Genomic DNA, 27,825 nt, shown 5'->3' with positions numbered 1-27,825 from the left:
GTGTAGATAAATAAGGCCTGTTGTATAAATAGGAACAATGATCCATGTAGTCAGTGAGTTTTATCCAAAGAAAATGAATCCTGACTAAGCTCGATAGAAAACAATGGAGACAAGTCAATTGTAACTAACTTAATGCCCGATTACTTTCAGTGGGCATCATGATTCAGTAGCTGACATCCTGACTAAATTACATGATAGAAGTCCTATTGAAATTAAGTAGTTTAGAGTAACTCGTGAGTAGTACTACTGAGTAACTTCATCTGGATGTTGGCCACTTTTCTTGGATACAGCCCAGTGACTGACAAAGTGAGTGAGCAAAGAGCAGCTGCTGGGACGTGCCAGGAGCTTTCATGCAACTCTTCCAGTCCTCCTGTGTGTTTGCTGTTGACACACACACAGAAGAATTAGGCCTAATATTTTGCAAGTGCTGCTTGTGCTCTGGAAGTGTTCCTGTAACATCAAAAACAGGTCTCTGAGGGTCAGTGACATGTTTCCAACCTTGAAGAGCACTTCTGGAGTATGAGCAGCGGTCCGAAGTGCTAGACCTCTGGTACAGCAGTTCATGCACAAGAGGACTGGAGGAGTCTTGCAAGGCTCCTGGCACATCCCAGCAGCCCCTCCTTGCACATGGGTTTTATTTAGTCAAGAAGTCAGCCAGTATTATCAACCTGTGGCTCCAGACTCTCCTAGTCTTCCTTTGTAAGATATTTTAATTGGCAATATCAGGGCTTGCGCCTGTGTACTAAGTGCTTGACTAACATATATACCAGGTGAATGAGCTACAAATAATGAAGTCTCTAGTTTGACTCTTACCTCTACCATGCTGTCAGAAATGGCCTTAGGCAAGACACTCTATCCCAGCCTCAACCTAACATCTGCAGACTAACTAACCTTATGTGATAATATACACCGTGAAAAGCACTATATAAACACCAAGTATTTGATACTTTGGATAATATTATAAAGGATATCTGAAAATCCATTTATACATATTTATTATTATTTCTTGTTTACACAGTCAGACAGGTGTTATTGACTGGTTTGTTTTATCCAGACATCGAGTCCTTCCCAAGGACCTGGGATGGCTGGATTTTATCATCAATACTGTTGGTTATTATAGATATCATGACAAACTATAGGCAGTTCCCAATAAAGTTGCTTTTTGTAATTGGCTGATGGTGATTTCTGTGGCCCCTATGGTGTTGAGGTGCTCTTCAAGTTGTTTTGGAATTGCACCTAGGGCACCAATTACCACTGGAATTATTTTGGACTTTTTCTGCCACAGCCTTTCAATTTCAATTTGTAGATCTTTGTATTTTGTTATTTTTTCTATTTCTTCTTCTTCTATTCTGCTATCCCCTGGTATTGCTATGTCGATTATTTTAACTTGGGTTTTTTTCTTCTCGACTACAGTTATATCTGGTGTATTGTGTGGCAGATATTTGTCTGTTTGTAGTCTGAAGTCCCATAATATTTTTGCATCTTCGTTTTCTACAACTTTTTCAATTGTATGGTCCCACCAATTTTTGGCTACAGGTAGCTTGTATTTTTTGCCGATGTTCCAGTGTATCATTGCTGCTACCTTGTCATGCCTTTGTTTGTAGTCAGTCTGTGCGATCTTTTTACAACAGCTGATTAGGTGGTCCTCTGTTTCATCTGCTTCTTTACAAAGGCGGCACTTGCTGTTTGCTGTTGACTTTTCGACTTTTGCTCTTATTGCATTTGTTCTTAGTGCTTGTTCTTGTGCAGCCAGTATTAAACCCTCAGTTTTTTTCTTCAAGTTGCCATTCTTAAGCCATTGCCAGGTCTTGGTGAAGTCTGATTTTCCACTTATATTGTGCAAATATTGACCATGCAGTGGCTTATTTTTCCATTTTTCTGCTCGGTTCTTGGCTTGTTCTTTCTTGTAGGCCTGCTTTGTTTCATTGGTGTTGAATAGTTATGCATTGGTGTTGCATTATTGACCATTTTAAGTGCATCTTTTTTACTGTCCTTGATATATTCTTCAAGGCCTCTTTTCTCCTCCTCTACTGTTTGATGGACTTGCAGCATTCCTCTTCCACCTGAGCTGCGAGGGAGGTATAGCCTATCGACATCACTGCGGGGGTGCAGAGCATGATTGATGGTCATGATTTTCCTGGTCTTACGATCTAGCGTCTCTAGCTCTGCCTGTGTCCAGTCTATTATTCCTGCAGTGTATCTGATAACAAGTATAGCCCAGGTGTATCGCTTGTATGGTGTTCCCGCCATTGAGTTTGGACTTTAGGATTTTTCTAACTCACCTGGAGTATTCACTTCCAATTTTTCTTTTAACTTCAGCGTGTGCAATGTTATCAGCCTGGAGAATGCCCAAGTTGTTGTTGTTGTTATAATTATAATTATTAGCTTGTTGCAGTTCATTATCTGAAGAGGGAAGAGATCTGAGGATTCCAGTTGATCAAAGGAGACATTCGGCAGTTTCATATGCAATGGTGGCAAATCCAGTTCCACCAACTACCAGTTCCCATCAAGCATGTGCGCCCAGTAAGATCCATTAGTTCCTTACCTTCCATGTCATCTGAACCCACCTATGTCAGGTTGCTGAGCATCACTTCCCTCTACCACCCAAAATCCATAACCGAGAGTGGTGGATGTTGGTGGCAGAGAGAAATGCTGCTCGGCAACCTGACATTGGTGGGTTTGGTTGACATGGAAAGCAGGGAGCTACCAGCTTACACCAGGAGTTCACACTTACTTGGAGCCAGCATTTGGCACAACTTGACTTGCTGCCGTTACATGTGAAGCCTTATGAGTCGGCACTATGGCAAAGCAGTAAAGAGCAGTAAAGATGTGATGTTTGCATATACTAGATTAAGGTTGCCGTCCAAAGCACACGGGCTGATATCCTGACTAAATGTACTTTAGGAAGTCCCACTGGAATTAAAAGTGCATTTAGTCAGTATGTCAGCCACTTTCTAGAAAGCAGGCCGGATTGAACTTAACATGCTTAAAATTGTACTGCACAGGAATGAATTAAATATTTGAACACAATTTTGAAGATACTACAAAACATTAATTCGGGCTTGATTGGGTGCAAAAATACTTACATGAATGAAGATGAAAGAACAATAAACTGGGAGCAGGGTTAAAGAAAGTTGTGTATGAGGAGCTCCCATATGCTCAGACTTCCCAGTTCACTTCAGTGGTGGACTCAGCTCAGATCATGCAATCAGACATGTATGTGAAGCTGGGGTGTAGCAAGGGAAGAGTGGGCCCATGTTCACATAGTGAAGGTTGTTCACATAGTGAACATGGATGGCCTCTCCATCATGGCAATACGTGGCACTGCATGCACATGTGCACCCACCCACCCACCCATGCTCACCTCTCCCCTCCTCCGGCTGGCTGCCCGCCCACCCGCCTGATGCCCCCAGCTGACACCCCTGCCATCATCACTGCCACTGCCGCCAGCCACCTCCTGCAACCTGGCTCTCAGGTCCATCCTCCTTCTACCAACTGAGAGCCCTCTGTGAAAGAGGATGCATAAGCATCCTCCAGTGGGCCCCTGGCTGATGGAAGGATGATGGGCCTTGGAGCCAGGTAAGCGGCAAAGGTGAGCCACAGAAGTGGCTAGCAGCATGGCAACGACGGAAGCCCCAGTCACCTGGAGTGGGGAGGGGAGTAAGGTGGCTCCCAGACAGCTGGGCGGCTCAGGTTCTTTGGACCCATCTGCCCAATTATAGCTCCACCCCTGATAAGAAGCTAGTTCTGCAACTGAAGTGTATGTGGGGACGTTACATATAAGGGAACCTTGCATATTCATCAGAGACTTTTTGTGTACCAGGAGCCCATGCTAGATGACATCATAGAAGCAGATTTATTTAGATTAGGGGTACTGCAAACAGGGAAATATTAAATTTAGTTGAAAACGAGAAGGTATTTAATCATTAATGTTCTGGAAGAGACTCCCTACCCTGGGAGTTATTCTCACATGGCTTCATGCTGTGGGGTAAATGTTGAGCGAAGCCATTTTGAATTACACTCGTGGCATTGTGGGAAGCAGCCCCTCCCCTCTGCTCTCATTTTTTGTTTTTGCAAGTTCACATTGCATGCCTCCGTGTTTTCCTTCTAGCCAGTGGGTGGAGGGCGGGGGAGAGATTACTAAAGAGCTATATCTGCATTTCTAAAGAGAGTATCCCTCTTATCATGCTAATGATTCTACATCAGTGCCTCTCCCTGTTTGCTCCAGGCGTTTTCAGGAAAAAGAGCTTAAAACCAGCATTTTAAAAACTTGGAAATACATTGAGATAAGCTAGAATTCTCAAGACAAAGCCTGATTTGTGTGTGGAGTGGATCCAAGCATCTCGAAGGGACTTTGGGGTAAACTTGGCTGGTGTGTGAATGCACACACTCTCTTCTGAAGGATATTCAGGGTAGAAGCCCTGTCTGTAAAGCCTCCTAGAGCAGATAAGGAAGCAAATAACCTCACTGATTTCAAGAGAGAATTGAATAAATTAATAATTTGTTGTTGTTTCTATTTTATTCCAGTGCCCCAATTCTGGGCCAGTGTCCCCCTCTTCCATCCTACACATTGTTTTAGGTTTTCTCCTCTTCCTCTAGAAATCAGGAACTAATTCAAGACAGGATGATGGATAGTATTACATTGGGATGTCTGCCCAAGCTTAGGGTTTGATTAAATTTTTATATTAGTGACTGGGAAGGAATTTTTCCCCAGATCAGCTTGGAAAGGGAAGATATTGCATACCCCTGCATGTAGCTTATTTAGGACCTGAGCAGTACACATTACTCAGGCCTCTTGTTTGCATAATTTGAAGCTGTATCATCTATTACTTATGGCTCCTAATGATCAGCAGATATACATTGTTTAAAGAAAAATATTTACATGTCCTTTAAGAACTCTGAATTACTGGATTTGCTAGCAAACCTATGAGTAAGTTTTGAAAACTAATGTTTTGCCACACAGCTGTCATCATCTTCAGTGGAGCTCTCAGCATTCCCCCTTCTTAATCAAAATGTCATATTATGGCTGACATAAAGGGAAGCAGAAGGTCAATTATTCCTAAGGCAATGCATCTTATACTGGAGGCCTACTTGATAGGTAATTTCATAACTTTTTTCATGAAAACATTTAAGGCAGGATAGTCCACATTGTCACCAGAGAACTTACTCCATAAATTGCTCCAATAATTAGAATGCTTCATCTAAAATGTATCATAACCCTTATTTCCAAAAGTTTGAACACCTTGCTTCTTGTCCTATCCTCAGTTGTCAGTGATGAACCTTTTTCTAAAATACTTTTCAGTGTTTGAAAACTGATCCTGTATCCTCCATCCAGCTTTGTTTTTCTAACCTAAACAGAGGCAGTCCCATCTTCTTGCCTCTTATGATTTGGCTTTTAAGCCCTTATAAATGTGATAGATCTGTTGAAATCAATACACAATTGTTATGCTTAATATCAGAATGAGAAGCAATTATATCAACACAATTGAATATATCATGAAAATCAACTTCCAGATAGGACAGTGACTGTGTGCAGTTCCTGTCTGAGACTCTGAGTGCCGCTGTTCACCAGTCAAGACTGAGCAATGCAGCCAGAGACACAGTCTTCCCCAGATCAATTGCTTCAGAGCAAGCACCTTCAAAGATAGTGAAACACTGTCTGTGTCTGAATGCATCAGAACCTAAAGACAATATTGTCTTGAGACAGCTTCTTTTTTTTTTTTTCTTTTAATAGCATTTACTCAATGCTGCTAAACAGAAATATTTTTAGTGGTCATCTTATTGGAGCACAAATGGCAACAGGAACCTGCTTGCAGGGTTGCAAAAGAAAAGCATTCCTCTGCTTTCTTTTTGCTAGCATTTGGCAAGACATCACCGGGCAGATCTATTACTCAATTCCTGAAGAAACAGAGAAAGGCTCTTTGGTGGGGAATATTGCGAAGGATCTAAGGCTGGATGCAAAGGAGCTCTCAGACCACAGAGTCCGCATTATTTCTCAAGGTAGGGCTCAGTATTTTGCTTTGAATTATAACAATGGGCATTTGTACATCGCAGAAAGAATAGACAGAGAGGAGATCTGTGGTCAGGCAGAGAAGTGCCTGGTAAAATTTGAGATTATAATTGGGGATACCATGAAGCTTTTTGAAGTCAAGGTGGAAATCACTGATATTAATGACAATAACCCCACTTTCCCATCAGAGAAAATGGAGATTGAATTAAGTGAGATAACAACACCCGGATCCCAGTTTCCCCTCTATGAAGCTCAAGATCCTGATCTGGGCACAAATTCTCTCCAGGGATACAAACTCAGCAGCAGCAGCCATTTTTCTCTGGCTGTGCAAAATGCCGCTGATGGTGGTCAATACGCAAAATTAGTGCTGGAAAGACATCTGGATCATGAAGAAGAAGATGTTCATCACCTGACTCTCACGGCATATGATGGAGGGGAGCCGATCAGGACTAGCACGGTACAAATTAACATTATTGTCCTGGATGCTAATGACAATGCACCTGTTTTTAGCCAACATGTCTACAAAGTTAGCATTAGGGAAGATATTCTTATTGGAACCACTCTAGTTACATTAAAAGCCACTGACCTGGATGAAGGGATCAACAAAGAAATGAAGTATTCATTCCAAAAAATCACAGAAAGAGCTTCTCAAACATTCCACTTGGATTCAGACACAGGGGAAATAACTCTAGTGGGAAGTTTAGACTATGAGGACACTGCACTTTATGAAATGGAGGTCCAGGTCCATGATGGTGGAAGACTTTTTGATCAATCTAAAGTAGTTATAGTAGTTATTGATGTAAATGATAACACACCAGAACTGGCAATAATGTCACTTATCAGTTCCATCCCTGAGAATTCTCCAGTAGGAACTGCAATTGCCCTTGTAAATGTGCAAGATGAAGATTCAGCAGAAAATGCAGAAATCACTTGTTCTATTCCCAGCAATCTCCCCTTCAAACTGAATAAATCAATAGGTAATTATTACAGTTTAGAGACAACCAAAATGCTGGACAGGGAGCAAGTGGCATCCTACAACGTCACTATCATCGTTGTGGATCATGGAAATCCTCCACTCTCTACAACTACCATCATACCACTCCAGATTTGGGACGCTAATGATAATCCTCCATATTTTCCACAGTCATCCTACAGATCTTACATTGTGGAAAATAACCAACGAGGTACCTCCACCTTCTCTGTCAAGGCAAATGATCCAGACTGGGAAGAGAACTCCAGAATAACATATTCCATCACTGAAGATCAAATGAGTGGCTCTCCTCTCTCCTCATTTATTTCAGTTAACTCAGAGACTGGTGTTGTCTATGCTCAGTGCTCCTTTGATTATGAAGAATTCCATGAGATCCAATTCCAGGTCAAGGCCCAAGATGGAGGCTCCCCACCACTCAGCTCCAACGTCTCAGTGACTCTCTTCATCCTTGATCAGAATGACAATGCTCCAGAAATCCTGCATCCTTCTCCTCCCACAGATGGCTCCACTGGGATAGAGCTGGCCCCTCGCTCCTCTGAGCCAGGCTACCTGGTCACTAAGGTGGTGGCTGTGGATGCGGACTCTGGCCAGAATGCCTGGCTCTCCTACCAGCTGATCAAGGCCACAGAGCCCGGGCTCTTCACTGTGGGACTCCATACTGGAGAGATCAGGACAGCCCGCTTCTTTCTGGAGAAGGATGCCCTCAAACAAAGCCTGGTGGTTTTAGTGAAGGACAATGGGCAGCCGCCTCTCTCTGCCTCAGTCACTGTCACTGTGGTGCTGGCTGACAGCATCCCTCAAAGTCTCTCGGATCTAAGGAGCATCTCAGCTCCTTTAGATCCACCATCTGATCTCACCTTCTACCTGGTGATTGCTGTGGCTTTTGTCTCCTGCTTGTTCTTCATCTTCCTCCTTGTGTTACTGGTAATCAAGCTTCACAACTGGAGAAATGCACAGCTGTTCAACTCAGGAAGTGTGAACTTCAATGGAGTTCCAGTTTCACAGTTTGTGGGCATTGATGGAGTCCGAGCTTTTCTGCACTCCTACTGTCATGACCTTTCTCTGACCGCAGGTTCTAGGAAAAGCAGTTTCAGCTTTTCAAAGGGAAACTATTCCAATACTTCAACTAATCAGCAGCCCAGTGAAATAAAAGATCATTTTTTCATAGCAGAAAATCTTACCATCAGTAATAGGGATCCTCCCTCCCTCCAGGTGAGCACATGGATATTGCTTACAAAAACTATTTGAATTTAATCATTGCTAAAATACATTAGTATCTAACATATATTTATATAAAAGTGTTTTCTGCATCCAAGAGAAAGAAAACAAACTGAGGAGGTGGCAGTTATCTTTTACTGATTTTATTTAATAATAATAAATAATAATAATAATAATAATAATAATAATAATAATAATAATAATAATAATAATAATGTATTACATGTGTATCCCATCTCAGGATACAAGTTGTTATCTTCAACAACCTTGTGAGGATAGTTTAAATATCTGTTAACCAGCAGAAATTGTTTGAAAAGTCAGCATGGAGACCAGTGGATCTTAGATCATTGCATGTTCTCAGTAGGCCAGTTGTCACTAACTTTTGCGTTTGCAAATATAAGCTGATTTGTATTCTTAAATATTTCTTTCTGCTTTTTTAATTGCTTCTGACAAAGCTTTTTCACTCTTCGGAAGGTTATTGTGGGCTAGTTGTCTAAAGGTACAGATAGATAGGGGTGGTTATTGCAATACGCATTCTTATTGAAGTAGACATATCCACAGAGCTGCTCTTACCCCTGGACTTCCAGGCCAAAATCCAGGGCCTCTATACCCCCCCCCGGGGGGGCCCTAAATCCTCTCTAGTCTCCCAGGTAGTGTCGCCATGCTGCGCTGGGTAGTCAAGCATGACCATGACTGAATGTGACCTCTGCTTTAGAAACAGAGGGGGAAGTGGGGAAAGAAATATGTGGAGTGGAAATATGTTAAGTTGCATGTTGAAATGTTTCTGCTCATGCAAATTTGCATAAATATACCTGTTTTATATTCTTACATTTTTGTGAGTTCAGTTGCTGTTTGTGCCCTCGAGAAACCACATGTTAAAAATACTGTGTGTGTCATGGTTTGTGTGTGTAGGGGGGTTATGCTTAACTTGCAGCGAGTGGGGGGGTCCAAAGGCCTTTAGGTCCAGGCTCAAAAATTACCTAGGTGCACCTCTGCATACCCACTTATAAAACTCACGCACATCACAACAGCTGTGAACAGCACATTCCTATTTCAACAAAATAGATGGCCAAGAACGAAAAATTGAAACTTGCATGTGTCAATCCTAACTGAATCTTATCATGTATTTGGTAGCTGCAAATCTACAAAATCATAAGAATCATAAGCAGCAGCCCCCAGTCCTATATTGCAGGGGAGGGCCACTGTTTAAATAAATGAAAGCATTTAAGAAGTCCACTTGCAGTTTACTTATTCATGGTGAATTAACTGTATTATGCGATCAGCCACAGGACTTTGTACTGTTTAAATCATAATTTCTTGAGATCCATGGCCTAGAATATCCACAGCTGTTATACACTTACCTTCATTTTATTAGACTGATGTCCAAGGTTGGTACTTAGATGCACTGGTGTTATAGAAGGATTTTGACTTTTAGAAAATTGGCATCCACTAGTCTTCTATGTGCATCTGCACTTTATTTATCTATCATATTTATATACCTTCTGATATATTTATCTCTAGGCGGTGTACACAATTTAAGACACAACACATATAACACAGAGTAAAATCAAAACAATTTCACCGAATAAAAAGTTAAAACAATTTCATGGGATAAAAACAAACAGTTTAAAATTAATTTCAGTTAAAAGCCTGAGAAAACAAGTTGTGTTTTGAGGGTCTTCCTAAAAGCAAACAGCAATGGAGATGCTCTTATTTTGACAGGGAGCATATTCCAAAGCCCCAGAGCAGCTACAGAGAAAGCCGGGTCCCGAGTCGCCACCAAATGAGCCAGTGGCAACCATAACCGGACCTCTCCAGACGGTCTTAATAGGCGACAGTGTTCATGACAAAGAAGGCGCTCTCTTAAGTACCCTGTCTGGACCCAAACCATTGAGGGCTTTATAGGTAATAACCAGCACTTTGTATTTCACTTGGAAACTTTTTCGCAGCCAGTGCAGTTCTTTTAAAATTGGTGGTATATAGTCCCTTCAGGTTGCCCCAGAGACCAGTATGGCTGCTGCATTCTGTATCAATTGTCGATTCCTGACTATGTACAAAGGCAGCCCCATGTAATGTACATTACAGAATATTTTAAGTTCTAACAAATGGAATATAACTGAAAATTCTGGGGGGGAAATACGTTTATTAGGTACAGAATATACAGTACCGAACTAACTTGCAGTTAGTTGGATGTTGTTAGTATATGTTTTCCCTTCTTTGAAAAATGTACGGAAACATGTGTCAGTCACTGATATAAAATACTACTGCTCTTGAGAGAAACGTGGAAAATTGTCCCTTGCCATCCATTTTCCAAGCTCAAAGATTCTATTCACACTAACCCCTGTAATGTTAGTACCTAGTCGATAAAGAAAATAATAATTAAACTTTATTTGTTAGACACCCCATAACAAATTGTTCTCTGGGTGGCTCACAACAACAAAGAAAATGAATTGTGTGTGTGCCAGTGTTCTCTCTAATTTTTTTCATCTGTGTGCAGAATGAGTTTTGTTCTGGGCGGCAGTATCAAGGCAGTGTGTGCGCATGTGCATTCAGAGTGGGGCCTTCCTGATTCAATCTGAGCAGGATCTAAAATGAACTGAGCGGACATCAAAAAACATTTGAGCACATGCACGTGTGCACACCTTACAGGGAACACTGGGGTGTGTGTGTATTTTAGAAATAGATTTTCAAAACTGTCTAATGAATTTGTTAGAAGTTTCCTCAAAGCACAGTATAAATATCTTATGTCTATCAACTGATTTTGCTATGAAAAATAGTCTTTGGGGAAACAGCAAGAGAAATTCAGGCAAAAATAAGTGCTCTCTCAATACACGATCTAATTCTTTCCACTATCCATCTGGAATATATTTATTTATTTATTTATTTATTTATCCAGAGAAATATATATTTCATATATCAAAAATACAGATTTCAAATACAGATTTTTAAGAGGGAGAATTTCTGAATACTTTGAATATACAAAAACAAGTAAAAGAGGCAATTCCTCCAGCTTATTCAGTAGAGCTGGTTCTATTGCAGTTCTCCAAGAGCAGTTCACTGTGCTACTGTTGGCTAATGTGGTAATCAGAAAGGAGTGGATCCACTAATGATCCCTGAAGTCGAACTGCTCCATAACCAGCTGCAGAGAAAGGAAAGAAAGAGCAGGCCACATACATGCTTCTGCTAAGAAGAAACCAATATGATATAAGCAAATGAAGAAGAAACAAAGAATTCAGTTTACTCTTCTATACTGTGGAGTCTTTTCTTGCATTCTGGTAAAAATTTAAACTTGTCAAAATGGAACAAGCAAAAGAACAGAGAAAGGGATGGAAATCATTAATAGAGGGATTTAGAGCAGTCCGAAAGCAAATTTTGCTTCTTATCGTCTTTCTTCTGCTGGGCTGCCTCAGAGCCCATTAATTATTCCATCACTGCGAAAATGGCAAAAGGGTCCTTTGTGGGAAATCTTGCCAAGGATTTGGGACAGAATGCCAAAGAGCTGAGAAATTGAAACCTACACCTCCTTTCTGCAGGTAAGAAGTAACACAGTCATCCCTTGTCAATCATGATTTTCCCAATCACAGTTTTGAGTTTCCATGACTGGGAAATTGTGACCGGTCCCACCAACCGTGACCTGAGTAACTGCAGTTGGTGAGATTTTTTAGTGATGGAGGTGGGGTTTGCAATTTGGAGAGATTCAGAGGTTCAATCCACTCATTCCTCTTGCTGACCCTGCCAACATGATTCCATGATTCCCTAACCCTCTGTTTCCCATTGGTTTTAATGCCTTGCCAACTGCGCATTTGCCAGTCGCTGGTTTTCCAGGAATGGAACCCTCATGGTTGGAGAGGGATAACTGTATTTCACTATTAATGCAGAAAATGGAATCATGTATGTAAACTGCAGATTAGATTGTGAGGGAATATGTGGGGAGAACATACCTTGCCTCATACATTTTGAAGCTGTGGTTGACAATCCTTTGAATATTTTCCACACGTGTATCAACCAAGGACATAAATGATATTGCACCACATTTCTTAGAAGGCAATATCAAGTTTGAAATAATTGAATCCACACTACCAGGTGCCAGGTTTCACACTGGGAAAACTGAAGATCCTAATATTGGGATACATTATTTCCAGAATTACCAGTCCAAATCAGTTTTGCATATTGGAGGTTACAGATAGTCAGGATGGAAATAAATATGCAGAATTGGTGCTGCAAAAACCACTGGATCAGGAAAGTGAAAAGACTCTCCATTTGATCCTTATGACCCTAGATGGAGATGAACCAAGAAAACTGGGACTGGCCAGGTATGGATTAATGCCACTGATGCTAATGACAACCCACCCATTTTTACCCCAAAGGTCTATATCATCAATCTGACAGAAATTTTCCCCATGGGGCCTCCCATACTCCAAGTCGTAGCTTCTGACAACAATGAAACTTCAAATGCTCATATCAGTTACAGTTTGAGTAAAATCCCAGAAAATGCCTACCAAAAATTCAGACTAGATCCACATAATGGAACAATTACAATTAAGGAGACCCTGGATTTTGAAGAAATCAACTGGTATACAATAGCAATAGAAGCATAGGATGGAGGTGGATTAGTAGCACACTGTGAAGTTGAAATAAAAGTGTTAGATGAGAATGACAATGGTCCTGAGGTGATCCTTGCCTCCTCATCAAGTCAAATTCCCATTCCTGGCACAGTGATTGCTCTTATTAATGTAAATGATAAGACAAATTTCAGAGAAAATGGAAAAATTGCATGCCACTTACAAAGGAATTTTACCATTTTGAAATTTTATCCTCATCTAACAATTACTACAAACTCCTCACAGACAACCTGCTAGACAGAGAAAGGACTCCAGAGTATAACATTACCATCACAGCCACTGACAAAGGCACACATCTTCTTTCCACACAGAAAACCATCTCACTGCAGATCTCTGACATCAGAGATTGCCCTGCCTTTGAAGAATCTATCTACAATGTTTTTGTGCCAGAAAACAACCCTTTGGGTGCCTCCATTTTGACTGTCACAGCCTGGGCCACAATTCACTTATCTCATACTCTGTCTTCAAAAGCAACATTGAGGAGCTGCCTCTCTCTTCTTATGGAACCATCTCAGACTGGAACTGTCTATGCACAGCAGTCTTTTGACTATGAATAATGTAGGGAATGTCAGATTCAAACAAAGGCTCGAGATGGTGGCTCTCCCCAACTTAGCAGCAATGTCACAGTTTATTCTGGATCAGAATGATAACAGCCCTCGGGTCCTCTATCCTTTCCAAGAAGCTGATGGCCCAGCTTTGTTTAAGATGGTTCCTCACTCTGCAGAGTCAGGCTATCTAGTGACCAAAGTGGTGGCATTGGATGCTGACTCTGGACACAATGCCTGGCTCTCCTACCATCTGCTGCAGACCACTGAGCCAAGGCTCTTCACCACTGGGTCCCACACTGGAGACATCAGGACATTGTGGGGTTTTGTGAAGAAAGATGCTGTGAAACACAAACTAGTCATCTTGGTTAAGGACAATGGTAAGACTCTACTCTCAGCTATTGTGACCATTCCAAGAGGCACTTCCAGAAATGAGCAACCAATCCAATGACTCAGAACATAATTATGAGTGGCAGTTTGACTTGGTCCTGGCTTTAGATTTGATTTCATTTTTTGTTCCTTCTGACTATAGCACTTGTCATTGCAATGAAACTTCAACGGTGAGGGAGTCCCAAATTATTCCAGTGCTTTGATCCTAATGTTTCCTAAGATGCATATATTTCCACCAAACTATGAAGAAGGAAGTTTGCCTTATTCCTACAAGGCTGTCTATCCTCTGAGCTCAGGAAAGATGAGATCTCTGCTCAGAAAAGATGAAGTCTCTGCTCAGAAACATAATATCCAGATTGGTAAAAACTTGTTTTGCAGTGATAGCTCTCAAGTGGTACTTATGGACAGCAACTGTGAGAATTTCAATTCTGAAATGCAGATTGGTGAGGTAAGCTTTGCTCAGAAACTGTGATATCATCCTTCCTACTTAGCAGTATTGTAAATGATTACTGATATATTTATTTTGTAATCTATAGAGTGCCTAACATTAAATTAGAGGGACCACTTGTCTAAATACTGTTCCATTGATAAAAGGGCATTCTGTACATGCTTGAAGTCACTCTATTTATACTTGGTTCTGGCACCTGACATTAGCAATCCCAGTTGGTTAGGATTTTCTACTCTCCTTACTGCGAAAGTGATTCAACTATATCAACCTAGATGCAGATTATACTATGTTTCCCTGATTTGGTGCCAAGAGAGATTGATTCTACCATATTTGTTTATATCCGTGTAGAGAAGAGGTCAGTTCCCACAATGCCATTCTTCTACATGCAACCAGTTCCAGTCCTGTGGGCAACACAGGCATGCATTGCAACACTGTGAAATGAAATAGTATTATGTGAACTGATAGCATACAGAAATAATCATCACGGTTTGGGGCCATTCTGACATTACTTCTCCGCTTCCATGAAGAGGGCTTTTTGACACATTGTTTCCATGGACTGCTGGTTCACACGTTTCCTTGCATGACTTCAAAGAAGCCAGATTGGTCTCTGTGGTAAGCCGGAGAGACCATATTATGCCTGTACTTAAACAGCTGCACTGGTTGCCAATACATGTCCGGGCAAAATACAAAGTGCTGGTTATTACCTTTAAGTGCTGAATGGTTTAGGTCTAGCTTAATTTAGAGAACACCTTCCTCTGTATGATCCCCACCACATGTTGAGGTTATCTGGAAAAGTCTCTAGTGCCACAAGTGCGTTTAGTGGTTACTCGGGACCGGGTTTTCTCCATAACTGCTAATGGGTTGTGGAATGCACTCCCCACAGAAATTTGAGGTTTAGAAACATTACTGGCCTTTAAGAGAGCCCTTAAGACTTATTTGTTGGGTCTGGCCTTCCAGAGTTTTTAAATTGTCTAAATTGTTTTAACTGTTCTAAACTGTTTGAATTTTATGGTTTTACATTTGATATTTAAATTATTTATTTTTATTTATTTATTATTATTATAATTATTATTATTTTTAGTTTTAGTTTTAGTTTTTTGTTTTGTAAACCACCTAGGGCCAGTTGGGGTGGTGTAGAAATGTAATAATAATTAATAAATTAAATGATGGTGCCATCTGGGCTGCTCATGTGTAGGACCAGGGATGTAGCTATAATTGAGCGGATGGGGAACCCAGGTCCCCAAGCTCCTGAGGGGCCCCCAGCTCTACCTCTCCTATCTCCCTCATTAACTCCTTCACTCCAAGGGGCGACCCAAGAGAGGGGTGAACGCAGACCCCCTCTCCCCTAGCTATGCCCCTGTGTAGGACAGCATGAATGGTATGGCTACAGAAGTCACAGCGCTTAAGAAGGCATGAGCAGAAACTGGGAGTTTGCCTTCCTTGAGCAGGAGCTACTCATCCATGTTCACATTTCCTACTGGGGAGAGTGTTGGGCAGAGCTTTCCAAAAAAGTTCAGAGGCAAAATTTAGATTAGAGAAAAGGGTAGCTAAAATTAACCACTTTAGGGAATTCTAGTAAATTTAGAGGATTGGAGGAAAGGTGTTCTGGACCTGAGGTTTGTTTTTCCCTTGTGTCATATTGTCTTCAAGCAAAGGCAACCATCTCATCTCTTTCCTGGTTCTTCCTGACTATTTGGCCTTTCATTTAATTTATTAGTTAAAAGGCCAAGTAGGTTCTTCCTGACTATTTGACCTTTCATTGGAAATAACTCTCCAGAAGAGTTATTTCCAATGAAAGGAATAACTCTTCTGAACCACATTGGTTTGAAGTACAGTTATATTGTTTCGTGCAGCCAGATTGAACTTATAGGACATAGACCATTGGGAAGTTTTTCTGCAGAATGGGGCATTGCAAAAGCATGATTGTACTTTATCTCAGTTCTCATTCATTTCAGAGGGGTTAGGCAGGAGAACTTTCCAGCAGATAGGGTGCATGTCAAGTAATGGCTTTGCTTTAATAATAAGCATAATATAGATACAGGGAAGGGGAAGTTCTTACTGAAATGATTCTGTTTCCTCCATCAAGTCCTCTGAGTTCACAATAATTTCATTCATATTGGTCTTTGCTCACTTTGGTCTCTTTGGTCTTTTCTTTGATTTTTCTTTGAGAATTCTCAAAGGAACTCTCTACTACTGTACTGCACCTTTCCTGAGGCTCATTATAAAGCTGGGTTGCTAAATCATGGTCAGCCCTGACAACAAGTAAGTCCTGAGTATGGTCATATATGTGTGTGAAATATGGTTTATATTTATTATAAAATTATTACATATTATACATGATATTTATTGTTTATTCTTAAGTTTATTATATCTGCAATAAAACTTAAACTATCCTATGAACCCTAAACTCTGAACATAATTTTATGGACATTGAAATGTGTGAATTGTTTCAGGCCAACAGTACTGGAAAATAGAATCAGTGCTAGGCATTGTTGGGCAGCACTCATATCTTCAGTGTTTTTGGAGTTCTTAGTTATGAACATTCAGAAATGTATGCCAGAAGTCTAAGAAGCAGTGATAGGAATCAAGCCTTCATGGAAACAGAGGGAGGGAGCAACATTATTCACATTTGGATGGGGAAAATAATTTCACCAGCATATTTCTTTTGGGGATTTAATAAAAGGTCCTTATGTAAAAGATATGAAAAGCAAACTGTTTTAGCCATCTGAGGAGAAAATCTTTTGGGGGTGGAGACTTCTCAGACAACTTAATTCTACTAAATTCCCACTGAGTGGCAACTATAAAAGTCAAAACCATCTGCTTAAATTCAATTCTAAACCTTGAAGACTTTAGGTGTCTCTTGCATCATCATACTTTATAGCATGCCATTCACTACCTCTGATGGGGTAATCTAAGTGTGGGTGGGAACCTTAAATAGTTCATAGAAATGGGCAGTGAATATATTCCTCTGAGAAAAAACATTACAGGCCATTCAGTGATTAATACTTTGTATATTCAGTGGAACATTGCACAAATATAGCTGTTAAGATTTTTGTCACTGGTTGATAAATGTAGTCAGAAGAATGTGACAATAGTTAGATATACAAACAGAGATATTAAGAGAATGAAAATGTAGAAACAGAAACAATCTTTCTTTCTGTTGCTTATGCAGTCTATAATAAACCTGTACCACTGATGAACAAAATTCAAAAATATTGCCCAATATTTGACATAAACTAACTCTGTATTACATGCATACCATTATCTAAGTATCTAATTGCCTGATCTGCAAAAATATAGCCAGATAAAATGAAAATATTAAATGAAATCACTACTCTAATGCTGGAATCCTGCACACACTTCCTTGGGAGTAAATCCCCTTGAACTCAGTGAGACTTACTTCCAAGTAGGAATACATAGAATTGCTCTGTAAAAATCCTGACTTCCTGCCTGTGCAATGTATTGGTTGAAACTCTGAGTGCCGCTGTTCACCAATCAGGCAGAGAAATACAGAGAGAGATCCACCCTACCTAACTCAACTGCAGTTTCACAGCAGCAGTTCGGAACTTATTGAGATCAGACTGACTCAGTCATTCTGGTCAAGGAAGATTCCATTTGTCTCTCTGTGTTTCAGTTCAATACTCAGTATTGTGGCAACATTCAGCAAAAATCTATCTGCAACAGAGGATCAAAATGCTTCTTCACATCACGACGGTAACAAATAGAGAATGGCTCCAAAGCAGCAGGAGGGGAATCTTTGTTTGTGTCATGATGGTTACTCTTTGGGAGGCTGTTTCTGGGAGTATTTACTATGCAGTTCCTGAGGAAATACAGAAAGGATCTATCATAGGAAACATTCCAAAGGAAATGGGACTGGATGTAAGAGATCTTTCAGAGAGAGGAGTACACATTGTTTCCCAAGGTAGGACTCAGTATTTTGCTTTGAATTTAAATACTGGCCATTTATACACCACGGACAGAATAGATAGAGAGGAGATCTGTGGCCAAGTAGAAAAGTGTATCTTGAATTTTGAGATTATAGATGGGGAGTCAATGAACATTTATGGAGTGGAAGTTGAAATTATAGATATTAATGACAATGCTCCCCAGTTCTCATCTGAGGAAATGATGATAAAAATCAGTGAGAATAAAGCAATAGGATCTCAGTATGCCATATATGAGGCACAAGACCCTGATTTGGGTACCAATTCCATCCAGGACTACAAACTCAGCAGAAGTAGTCATTTTTCTCTGGATGTTAAAACGGCGGCTGATGGGGCCAGATATGCTGAACTAGTGCTTGAGAGGTCCCTTGATCGTGAAAAAGAAACTGCTCACCATCTGGTCCTCACAGCATATGATGGAGGAGACCCAGTAAAGTCTGGCACCGTAAAGATCCAAGTCACAGTTCTTGATGCAAATGACAATGCACCAGTTTTTAGCAAGCCTCTTTATATTACAAGCATAATGGAAAATGCGCCTATTGGATCTCAAGTGATTACAATAAAAGCCACTGACCTTGATGAAGGAATCAACAAAGATGTGAAATATTCATTCAGAAAAATAACAGAGAAAGCCTCTCAGACGTTTCACCTTGATTCAACCACAGGAGAAATAATTCTTATAGGAAGTCTAGACTATGAAAAATCTGTACAGTATGAATTTGAGGTCCAGGCTCAAGATGGTGGAGATCTAACTGACAGATCAAAAGTTGTAATTGCTGTTACTGATGTGAATGACCATGCTCCTGAATTAACCATCACCTCTCTTATTGCTTCACTGCCAGAAGACTCTCCAAAAGGGACAGTGGTAGCTCTTTTAAATGTACAAGATCAAGATTCAGGAAACAATGGTGAATTCACATGTTCCATTCCCAACAGCATCCCTTTCAAACTGACAAAATCCTACAGTAATTATTACAGGTTGGTTCTGGATGAAGAACTTGACAGGGAGAATGTGGCTGCCTACAACATCACCATAACAGTCACAGACCATGGGAATCCTCCCCTTTCTACGTCTATGATAATCCATCTCCAAATTGTAGACACAAATGACAGCCCCCCTCTGTTTCCATTATCACATTACATTTCTTACCTCACAGAGAACAATCAAAGAGGTGCTTCTATAGTTTCACTCCAGGCAAATGATCCAGACTGGTATGAGAACTCCAGAATAACTTATTCCATTATTAAAAATCAGATGAGTGATTTTCCCTTTTCTTCCTATCTCTCTATTAACTCAGAGACAGGAGTTGTCTATGCCTTGAGCTCCTTTGATTATGAAGAATTCCGGGAGATTCAGTTCCAGGTCAAAGCTCAGGATGGAGGCTCCCCACCACTCAGCTCTAATGTCTCAGTGACTCTCTTCATCCTTGATCAGAATGACAACACTCCAGAAATCCTGTATCCTTCCCCTCCCACGGATGGCTCCACTGGAGTACAGCTGGCCCCTCGCTCCTCTGAGCCAGGCTACCTGGTCACTAAGGTGGTGGCTGTGGATGCGGACTCTGGCCAGAATGCCTGGCTCTCCTACCAGCTGGTCAAGGCCACAGAGCCCGGCCTCTTCACTCTGGGACTCCACACTGGAGAGATCAGGACAGCCCGTTTCTTTCTGGAAAAGGATGCCCTCAAGCAAAGCCTGGTGGTTTTGGTGAAGGACAATGGGCAGCCGCCTCTCTCCGCCTCAGTCACTGTCACTGTGGTACTGGCTGACAGCATCCCTGAAAGCCTCTCAGATCTGAGCAGCATCTCAGCTCCTATAGAGGATCCCCAGTCTGACCTCACCTTCTACCTTGTGATTGCTGTGGCTTTTGTCTCCTGCTTATTCTTCACTTTTCTTCTGGTGTTATTGGCTCTCAGACTTTACAGGTGGAAAAACTCACAGCTGTTTGACTCAGGAAGTGTGCATTTCAGTGGTGTTCCAGTTTCACAATTTATGGGAATTGATGGAGTCCAAGCATTTCTTCACTCCTACTGCCACGAAGTTTCTCTCACCACCGACTCAAGGAAGAGCAATTTCAGCTTTTCAAAAGGGAACAGCTCTAATACTCTGACAAGTCAGCAGCCTTGTGAGGTAGAAGCTCCCATTCTGACTGGTGACATTTTAAACATTAATGATGAGGATCAAGCTTCTGTTCAGGTGAGAAAATGTTAATGTCCAGCCTGCACAATTACATGAAATTAAGGCTGGAGCAATCATTTGTCTAAAAAACATTTTGATTGTCTTCCTTATTTAATAGTGTCTGGAGAGATCCATGTGTAATTACTCATGAGATTTGTAGAATGTACATTGCTGAAATTAACTTCCTATTTGCAAGTTTATGTTCAAAGTTGCAGTTGAAAAAAATGCTCTGCCACCAATAATTTCCATGTTCTTCTCATGGTCTATCAGCTGCGGTGGCACAACAGAGAAGCAGCTTGCCTAGGGAGCAAGAGGCTGTTAGTTCGAATCCCAGCCGGTGTGCTTCCCAGACTATATATATTTGTAGTCACCTATATTGGGCAGCAGCAATATAGGAAGGTGCTAGAGGCGGATGCTCAATGGCAAAGGCATCATCTCATACTGCACGGGAGAAAGGCAATGGTAAACCACTCCTGTTTTCTACCAAGAAAACCACATGGCTCTGTGATCACCAGGAGTCGACACTGACTCGGCAGCACAGTCTTTCCTTTCCTTTCATGGTCTATGATTGGTGGTTTTAGGCAATACTATGGAGTACAATGTTCCCAGCATTCCTGCTCAAATCCTTTTTAACTGGAGATGCTGGGGACTGAACTTGGGACCTTCTCATGAGTGTGCTGCTGGGCTACTGAACTCTAGCCCACCTACTAGGTTTCAGTGAGAGGATCCTGTGCACATATCCTGAACAAGATGAACCATGTGAACAAATGGGCAAATGCAGTGTTCCTCCCCTACCCAGCTGTTATGGCAATCAGCTGCTGAGGATGGCCTTTGCCTGCTCCCCCCATCTGTTCCCTTCTTCCTGCTGAATAGATGGTTAATGTGATTGCAGATTTTCTACCTGGGCTAGATAGGTGCACACAGTCCCAATGATGGGCACATTTCATTTAAGGTTATACATAGTGGATTGGTAGATACCTCACATTTGAAACATCCAAACTACCATGTGTATCTTTTAAATTGGTTCATTTAAAGAATCAGACGTTGATTTGAAAAGTTAATGGGGTTAATTTGGAAATCTAGATAATCTTCAAAATAGTTTATGGCAAACCCAGGAAGAAGAATATGACAATGAAACTAAACATCTAAATTTACTCTAATTTCCCCCCACAAAAAAAGGCTTAATCTGGGACAAATATCAACCAAATTTGGTGCACAAATGCCAAACATTTTTGGAAGGCACTACAAGACCTTTGCATTTGGACATGCAAATTTGGATAGTTTTAATAGCTGTTAATAAATAAATAAATCTGTTATTGGTCCTAAGCCTCTATGGACAGAGTAATATAAAGAATAAATAAATACAAGCATTGCAGAATGATCACATGCAAGATCCTAGGAAATGAAGTCATGTGGATTCACATTCACAAGTTAAAAACAAACAGGTATACCACAGTTATAATTGTTTTCAACTTGTCTACTTTCCATACCATCCCCCACAACCCCCACAGCTGTTCCCTCCAAGTCTAAAAAGAGGTTGAGAGTTTGGCACAAGAGCTGACAATTTGAAAATTGTATTTGATGTACATGCTCTGCTTCTCCCCCCGCCCCCGACTTTCCCCTCTCTCCATCTCTTGCTCCAGACCTTCCAGAGCAATACAAGGTTTTGCTGTGGGGAACCTTTCATCCTCTCAATTAAACAGTACATGTTATTGATACAAAGCCCACTGCTGTATATGGCAAAAAGTATTACTTTGACTCCAGTGACACTGAGAGTATTTCCTTTATTCATCATGTGTCTTCTCATTCTTGCACATTCTGTCTTTATTAAGGAGAATAAATGTAAAGCACACACTTCTAAAATAATTGATTATACCTACACATACAGCATCCATCTAGAGAGAAACCTTGCTGCCCTGCCAGTCACTGGTACTCTATCCGCATGTTGATCTAGTAGATGCTCTTGCAGTTTCCCAACTGAGACTCAGAGTGCCGCTGTTGGCCAATGTGGGATCAGGATAAAAGTAAGGGATCCATTCACTTTTCTGGTTTGCAACAATTCCTGAGTTACATTCTGCAAATCTGATAGGGAGAGCCAGGGGACAACAGTTAAAGCATCCTGCCATAAATGGAGTCTTCTTCATTAAGGCAATGTCAAGGATTAATGCCAGTTCCTGGCAGCAGCTTCTTGCAGCCTGAAAGAAACTTGAAAACCCTAATCAGGAAAAAAGAAAGGATGCAAACAAAGCAGCCAAGGAAATGGATGAAGATCAAGCAGAGTTGGAGCAGCGGGCCACTCAGGCGGCAAGTACAGCTTTCCTTGCTATTCTCTTTGTTCTTCCAAGCACTGTCTGAGGAGGTTTGGTATTCAATTCCTGAGGAAAACATAAAGGGCTCTCTTGTGGGGAATCTTGCCAAGGATTTGGGTCTGAACAAGAGAGACCTGGTGATCAGGAAGCTCCGTATTGTTTCTGCAGCTTATGCACAATTCTTTACTGTGAATGAAGAACATGGAGACTTGTATGTAAGAGACAGAATAGATCGAGAAGAAATCTGTGGGAAATCTCTACATTGTGTCCTTAACTTTGACATTGTGGTTGAAAACCCTTTGAATGTTTTTCATATAAGTGTCACCATAGAAGATATTAACGATAATGCACCACAGTTTATAAAAGATAATATTAAACTAGAAATAACAGAAACCAGTTTGCCTGGAGCCATTTTTGCTCTTGGAAATGCTGAAGATCCTGATGTTGGGATAAATTCTCTGCAAAATTACGAGCTGAGCCCCAGTCAGTACTTCACCTTGGATGTTAAAGAAAGTCTAGATGGAAATAAATATGCAGTCTTGGTACAAAGCAAGCCACTGGATCGGGAAAGTGAACATAGTTTCCATTTGATCCTTACAGGCCTGGATGGAGGAGAGCCATTAAAAACTGGAACAGCCCATATATGGATTAATGTTACTGATATCAATGATAACCCACCGGTTTTCTCTCAAGAAGTCTATAAATTCAGCCTCAAGGAGAGTACACCCAAGGGATCTTTAGTGATACAGGTTAAAGCCTTTGACAGAGATGAAGGTTCCAATGCTCAGATAAGCTATAGTTTCAGCAATATCCCAACTAAAGCCAGTCAGAAATTTAGCCTGAATCCAGAAAATGGGATAATTTCAGTTAGGGAGACTTTGGACTTCGAAGAGTCGAGAAGCTATATGATGTTAATAGAAGCCAAGGATGGTGGTGGATTATTGACACACTGCAAAGTTGAGATTGAGGTTATTGACGAAAATGACAATGCTCCAGAGGTGGTGCTAATGTCAGTGTTTAGTCCAGTTCCTGAAGACTCTCTACCAGGAACTGTGATTGCTTTGATCAGTGTAGATGACAGAGATGCAGGAGATAATGGGAAGACTACTTGCCATATAGAAGGTAAAATGCCTTTTAAAATTCTGCCCACATCTAACAGTTACTACAAGCTCCTCACAGACAGTCCACTGGACAGAGAAAAAACCTCAGAGTATAACATCACAATCACAACCACTGACAAAGGCACCCCATCGCTTTCCACACACAAAAACATTTTACTGCAGATTTCAGATATCAATGACAATCCCCCCACCTTTGAAGAATCTATCTACAATGTCTTTGTGCCAGAAAACAATCCTTCTGGTACCTCCATTTTCGCTGTCAAAGCTTCAGACCCAGATCTGGATCGCAACTCAAAAATCACTTACTCCATCCTCGACAGCAGCATTGAGGAGCTGCCTCTCTCCTCCTATGTTTCCATCAATTTTGAGACTGGCACTATCTATGCCCAGCGCTCCTTTGACTGTGAACAATTCAGGGGCTTTGAGATGCAAGTGAACGCACAAGATTGTGGCTCTCCCTCTTTTAGTAGCAATGCCACAGTGCGAGTGTTTATTCTGGATCGTAATGATAACACCCCACAGATCCTGTATCCCACACCAGGTGCTGATGGCTCAGCCTTGTTTGAGATGGTGCCTCGATCAGCTGAGGCAGGCTATTTGGTGACAAAGGTTGTGGCAGTGGATGCTGATTCTGGACACAATGCCTGGATCTCCTATCATCAGCTCCAGGTTATTGAGCCAGCTCTCTTCATCATTGGGCTCCATACAGGAGAGGTCAAGACAGTACGGACCTTTGTAGAAAGAGATGCTACAAAGCAAAAGCTAGTTGTTTTAGTGAAGGATAATGGAAGTCCTCCTCTTTCTGCCACTGTAACTCTGAATCTGGTTTTTGCTGAGAATTTCCAAGAGGCACTTCCTGAAATGACCAAGCCATCCAGTGGCTCAGAGTATCAATCTGATATGAACACCATATTGGTAACTGCCTTAATTTTAGTCTCACTTCTATTCATTTTTACAGCTGCAACAGTTTTAATACTTAAATGTCGGAGACAGAAAAGTTCAGTAGTGTTTGGTTCCTACAATACTGAACTGTACTCTAGCTTGGGACATAAATTTTCCTGCAATTACAATAATGGGACATTGCCATTACCTTATTCATATGAAGTACGACTAGCCTCCAAGTCAGGGCACAATGAGTTTGCCTTTCCAAAACCGAACCAGGAGGTTGTCACAGATAATCTCATTACTACAGATGATTCTGGAATTGGGAATGAATCTCTAGGTGAAAATCCCAGCCCCGTCAACAAGATACAGGTAAGAATTACAGGAGTATCGTTAGGTGTTAAATGTTAACTTTCCTTCTACTAAGAGTATTCAGACTGCCACCCCCAAGTGCAATATTTCCCTTTCCTATCATTCTTACTTAGAGGTGGCAGCAGGAGGAGAAGTGCCTCTTCCTACATGTTATAACTGCGAAGTCAGTGTGTTCCTTTTAAAAGGAGAGAATAGTATACATGAAATTCAGTATTTCTGCAATGAGACTCTACAGCAGAATAGTCTATATAAGGTATTAATCATTCCATAAATAATGTTTTATTGCAACAAAGTAAGTTCAGACTTTCATTCATATGAACAAATAATGGATCCAGAAGTCATGGGTAATAGGACAACCATTCTCTGTTACAAGAACTAATATTGAGTCATGTCTTCCCTCTACTGGTGAAATGTTGTACTTACAATTCTGGATTTAATACACAGTGACAGTATAGTACCCTTCGGAAAGTAATCTCTAACAGGAAAGTAATGTATTGCATGCAAAAGATTGGTTGGATCATGTACGCCCACTACTGGTGAATTGTTATACTACAATCCTAGATTTAATACACAGTGACAGCATAGTACCCTTCTGAAATTCGCAATTATGCCATTTCTTTAGAGGGTTTTTTTTTTAAAAAAAATTGCAAACTGTTACAATTGCAAATTGTTATACTTATAATTTTTATAATTGCAAACAACATCATAATAATCAACTAATGTTACAAAAGATCGTGTGTGTGTGTGTGTGTGTGTGTGTAAAAATCTGAGCGCACTGTGGCTTGCTAGTAGATATGCATAGGATCATACTATTAATTAACTTAGCAAGGCTAGGAAGGTTTTGTTATTACTGATGTTGTGAATTGTCATACTGCTCATCTAATATATATATTTAAACCTTAGAATTGGCACCAATGTTCCTTCTATGTGCACGCTCAAACATTTTTTGGTGTCCATTCAGTTAATTTTAGATCCTGCTCTAGTTAAATCATGAATGCACATGAAAGCACATGAATGCACATGTGCACACACTGCCTTGATACTGCCACCCAGAACAAAACTCATTCCACACACCGATGAAAAAAAAATTGAGATAATACTGATTGTCACATAGTATAACTTTTTCTGTAATCCAGTTTATATGTATAAGTGTACTGAAGTTGACACCTTAAGTATCGGATGAAGTGGACTCTGTCCACAAATCATAAAATGTGTTTGTCTTTAAAGTGTCACAAGCACTGGTGTGAAGCCTGGACTTAAAGGCCTTTGGAGCCGCCACCACCCCTCCCCTGCAAATTAAGCACCATCATGCTCCACCAGGCAACCACACCACCAGGACAGACTAAAGAGGATTTGGGGGGCCCAGAAGCTGTGGAAGCCCTGGACTTTGGCCCCAAAGTCCAGGGGTAAGAACATCTCTGGTCACAAGACTCTTGTTTTTGCTGTAGCACACTCCTTCAGAAGTTGTGTATCTGTATGTTTTCCCTAATGGGACAAATAGCAGCTGGCAGGCAATTTTCATTAGCAACAAAAATGGCATGGGGGCAAGGGTTAGCACCCTCCCATAGCACCACGACCCAACTGCTTTTAAGAGCATTTTAGAGAGATGAAAGATCTGATCATGGATCTTCATATCTTTTCTAGTTTGATCCTACAGACTTTTTTTGAAAGTAGATTCCATTCTATGCCACGCTTCCAAGTAAATATATTTAAGATTGGAGTGGACCAATGGTTTCTGTGTAGGTATTAATACTTAGCTCTGGTGTAGATGTGTGCTTAATCAGTGCATCAGCTGGGAGTCGGGCTTATCTGTATTGCCCTACAGTGCCCCAAGTAAGGAAACAACATCACTATGCTGTGTCCTTACCCAAAGCATTACTCAAGAGAAAATGGCCACTTCCTATAGTTACAGGGAGTTGCCATTTTCCACCCAGTAATATCCCAGAAAAAGATGCAACATTGTGGCATTGCTTTCATTGCCAGGGAATTGTGAGTTAGGGTTAATGCAAAAGGGTAGAATTTTAAGTACCACCTCCAGGCAGCCAATTTATTTTTGGAAGAGGAAAAGAAGCCGATTCTTCAGTTAATGTAACCCCGCCCCATCCCCTATGCTGCAGCTCAAAACAGCACAATACAATATTGTGTTGTATTGAATTGTATCTTTTTATTGGTGAAAATTTCCATCGGTATCAGTTCTGATGAGAAATTCTCCAATAAGGCTTACATCACAATGAATTATGTTATTGGCAGAGCCCTAATGGAAACCCTGTGGATGCAGAGAGCAGGGAGATGCCAGACAGGCCCCAACAAATACTTGATGTTCCCTCTTTCCACCTCCCCAGCCCTGCCATACTACTACGAATATACAAATATATCCTGAAGAAAATTGCAGGTGCTTATTCAAAACGATTGCCAAAATGGTTAAATATCTTGAGGCTATTCACACATACATGCAAAACCAGGCTAAGCAAGCCCAGCCCAGTTTTGCACCTGTGTACTGCTGGGATGGGGCCCAATCCTGGCAGCACCGCAGTGGCAAACCTGCCTATGCAGCCTCCCTCTAAAATGAGGCTAAGGGAGCAAGCACTCCCTTAACCTCATTTTTCGGATCGTCTGTCAGCTGTGGCTGCAAACAGCCTCATCTAGCAGAGTCAGGGAGGGGAGGGGGATCTCCATAATGCACTACACACTCACATGGTGCATTATTGGAGCTCCAGGGGGCAGGGCGACACATCTCGGCACCCCAACCCTCTGAGCTACCAGCAGCAGCCAGTGCTCGTCTGGGTGGGCAATCTGC

At 41.1% G+C, this 27,825-nt stretch overlaps 2 protein-coding genes across 2 annotated transcripts in view; both read left to right on the top strand.

Moving 5' to 3' along the window:
- LOC128323180 (protocadherin gamma-B5-like) overlaps window positions 1-27,825 on the top strand; it is a 158,901-nt gene that overhangs the window by 55,195 nt on the left and 75,881 nt on the right. The gene's annotated exons all lie outside the window — the stretch shown is intronic.
- On the top strand, window positions 5,666-26,696 carry LOC128322095 (uncharacterized). Its single transcript, XM_053242831.1, is given in 12 exon segments — window positions 5,666-8,187; window positions 13,130-13,270; window positions 13,273-13,351; window positions 13,353-13,466; window positions 13,468-13,794; window positions 13,796-13,895; window positions 13,897-13,982; window positions 13,984-14,219; window positions 17,829-20,362; window positions 22,068-22,119; window positions 22,690-25,028; window positions 26,673-26,696. Coding segments are annotated over 12 exon segments (8,475 nt in total). The 5' UTR covers window positions 5,666-5,744.

The sequence above is a fragment of the Hemicordylus capensis genome, chromosome 4 (genome assembly GCF_027244095.1).
Source record: "Hemicordylus capensis ecotype Gifberg chromosome 4, rHemCap1.1.pri, whole genome shotgun sequence".
NCBI lineage: Eukaryota > Metazoa > Chordata > Lepidosauria > Squamata > Cordylidae > Hemicordylus > Hemicordylus capensis.
This window is presented reverse-complemented; position numbering and strand designations above follow the sequence as displayed.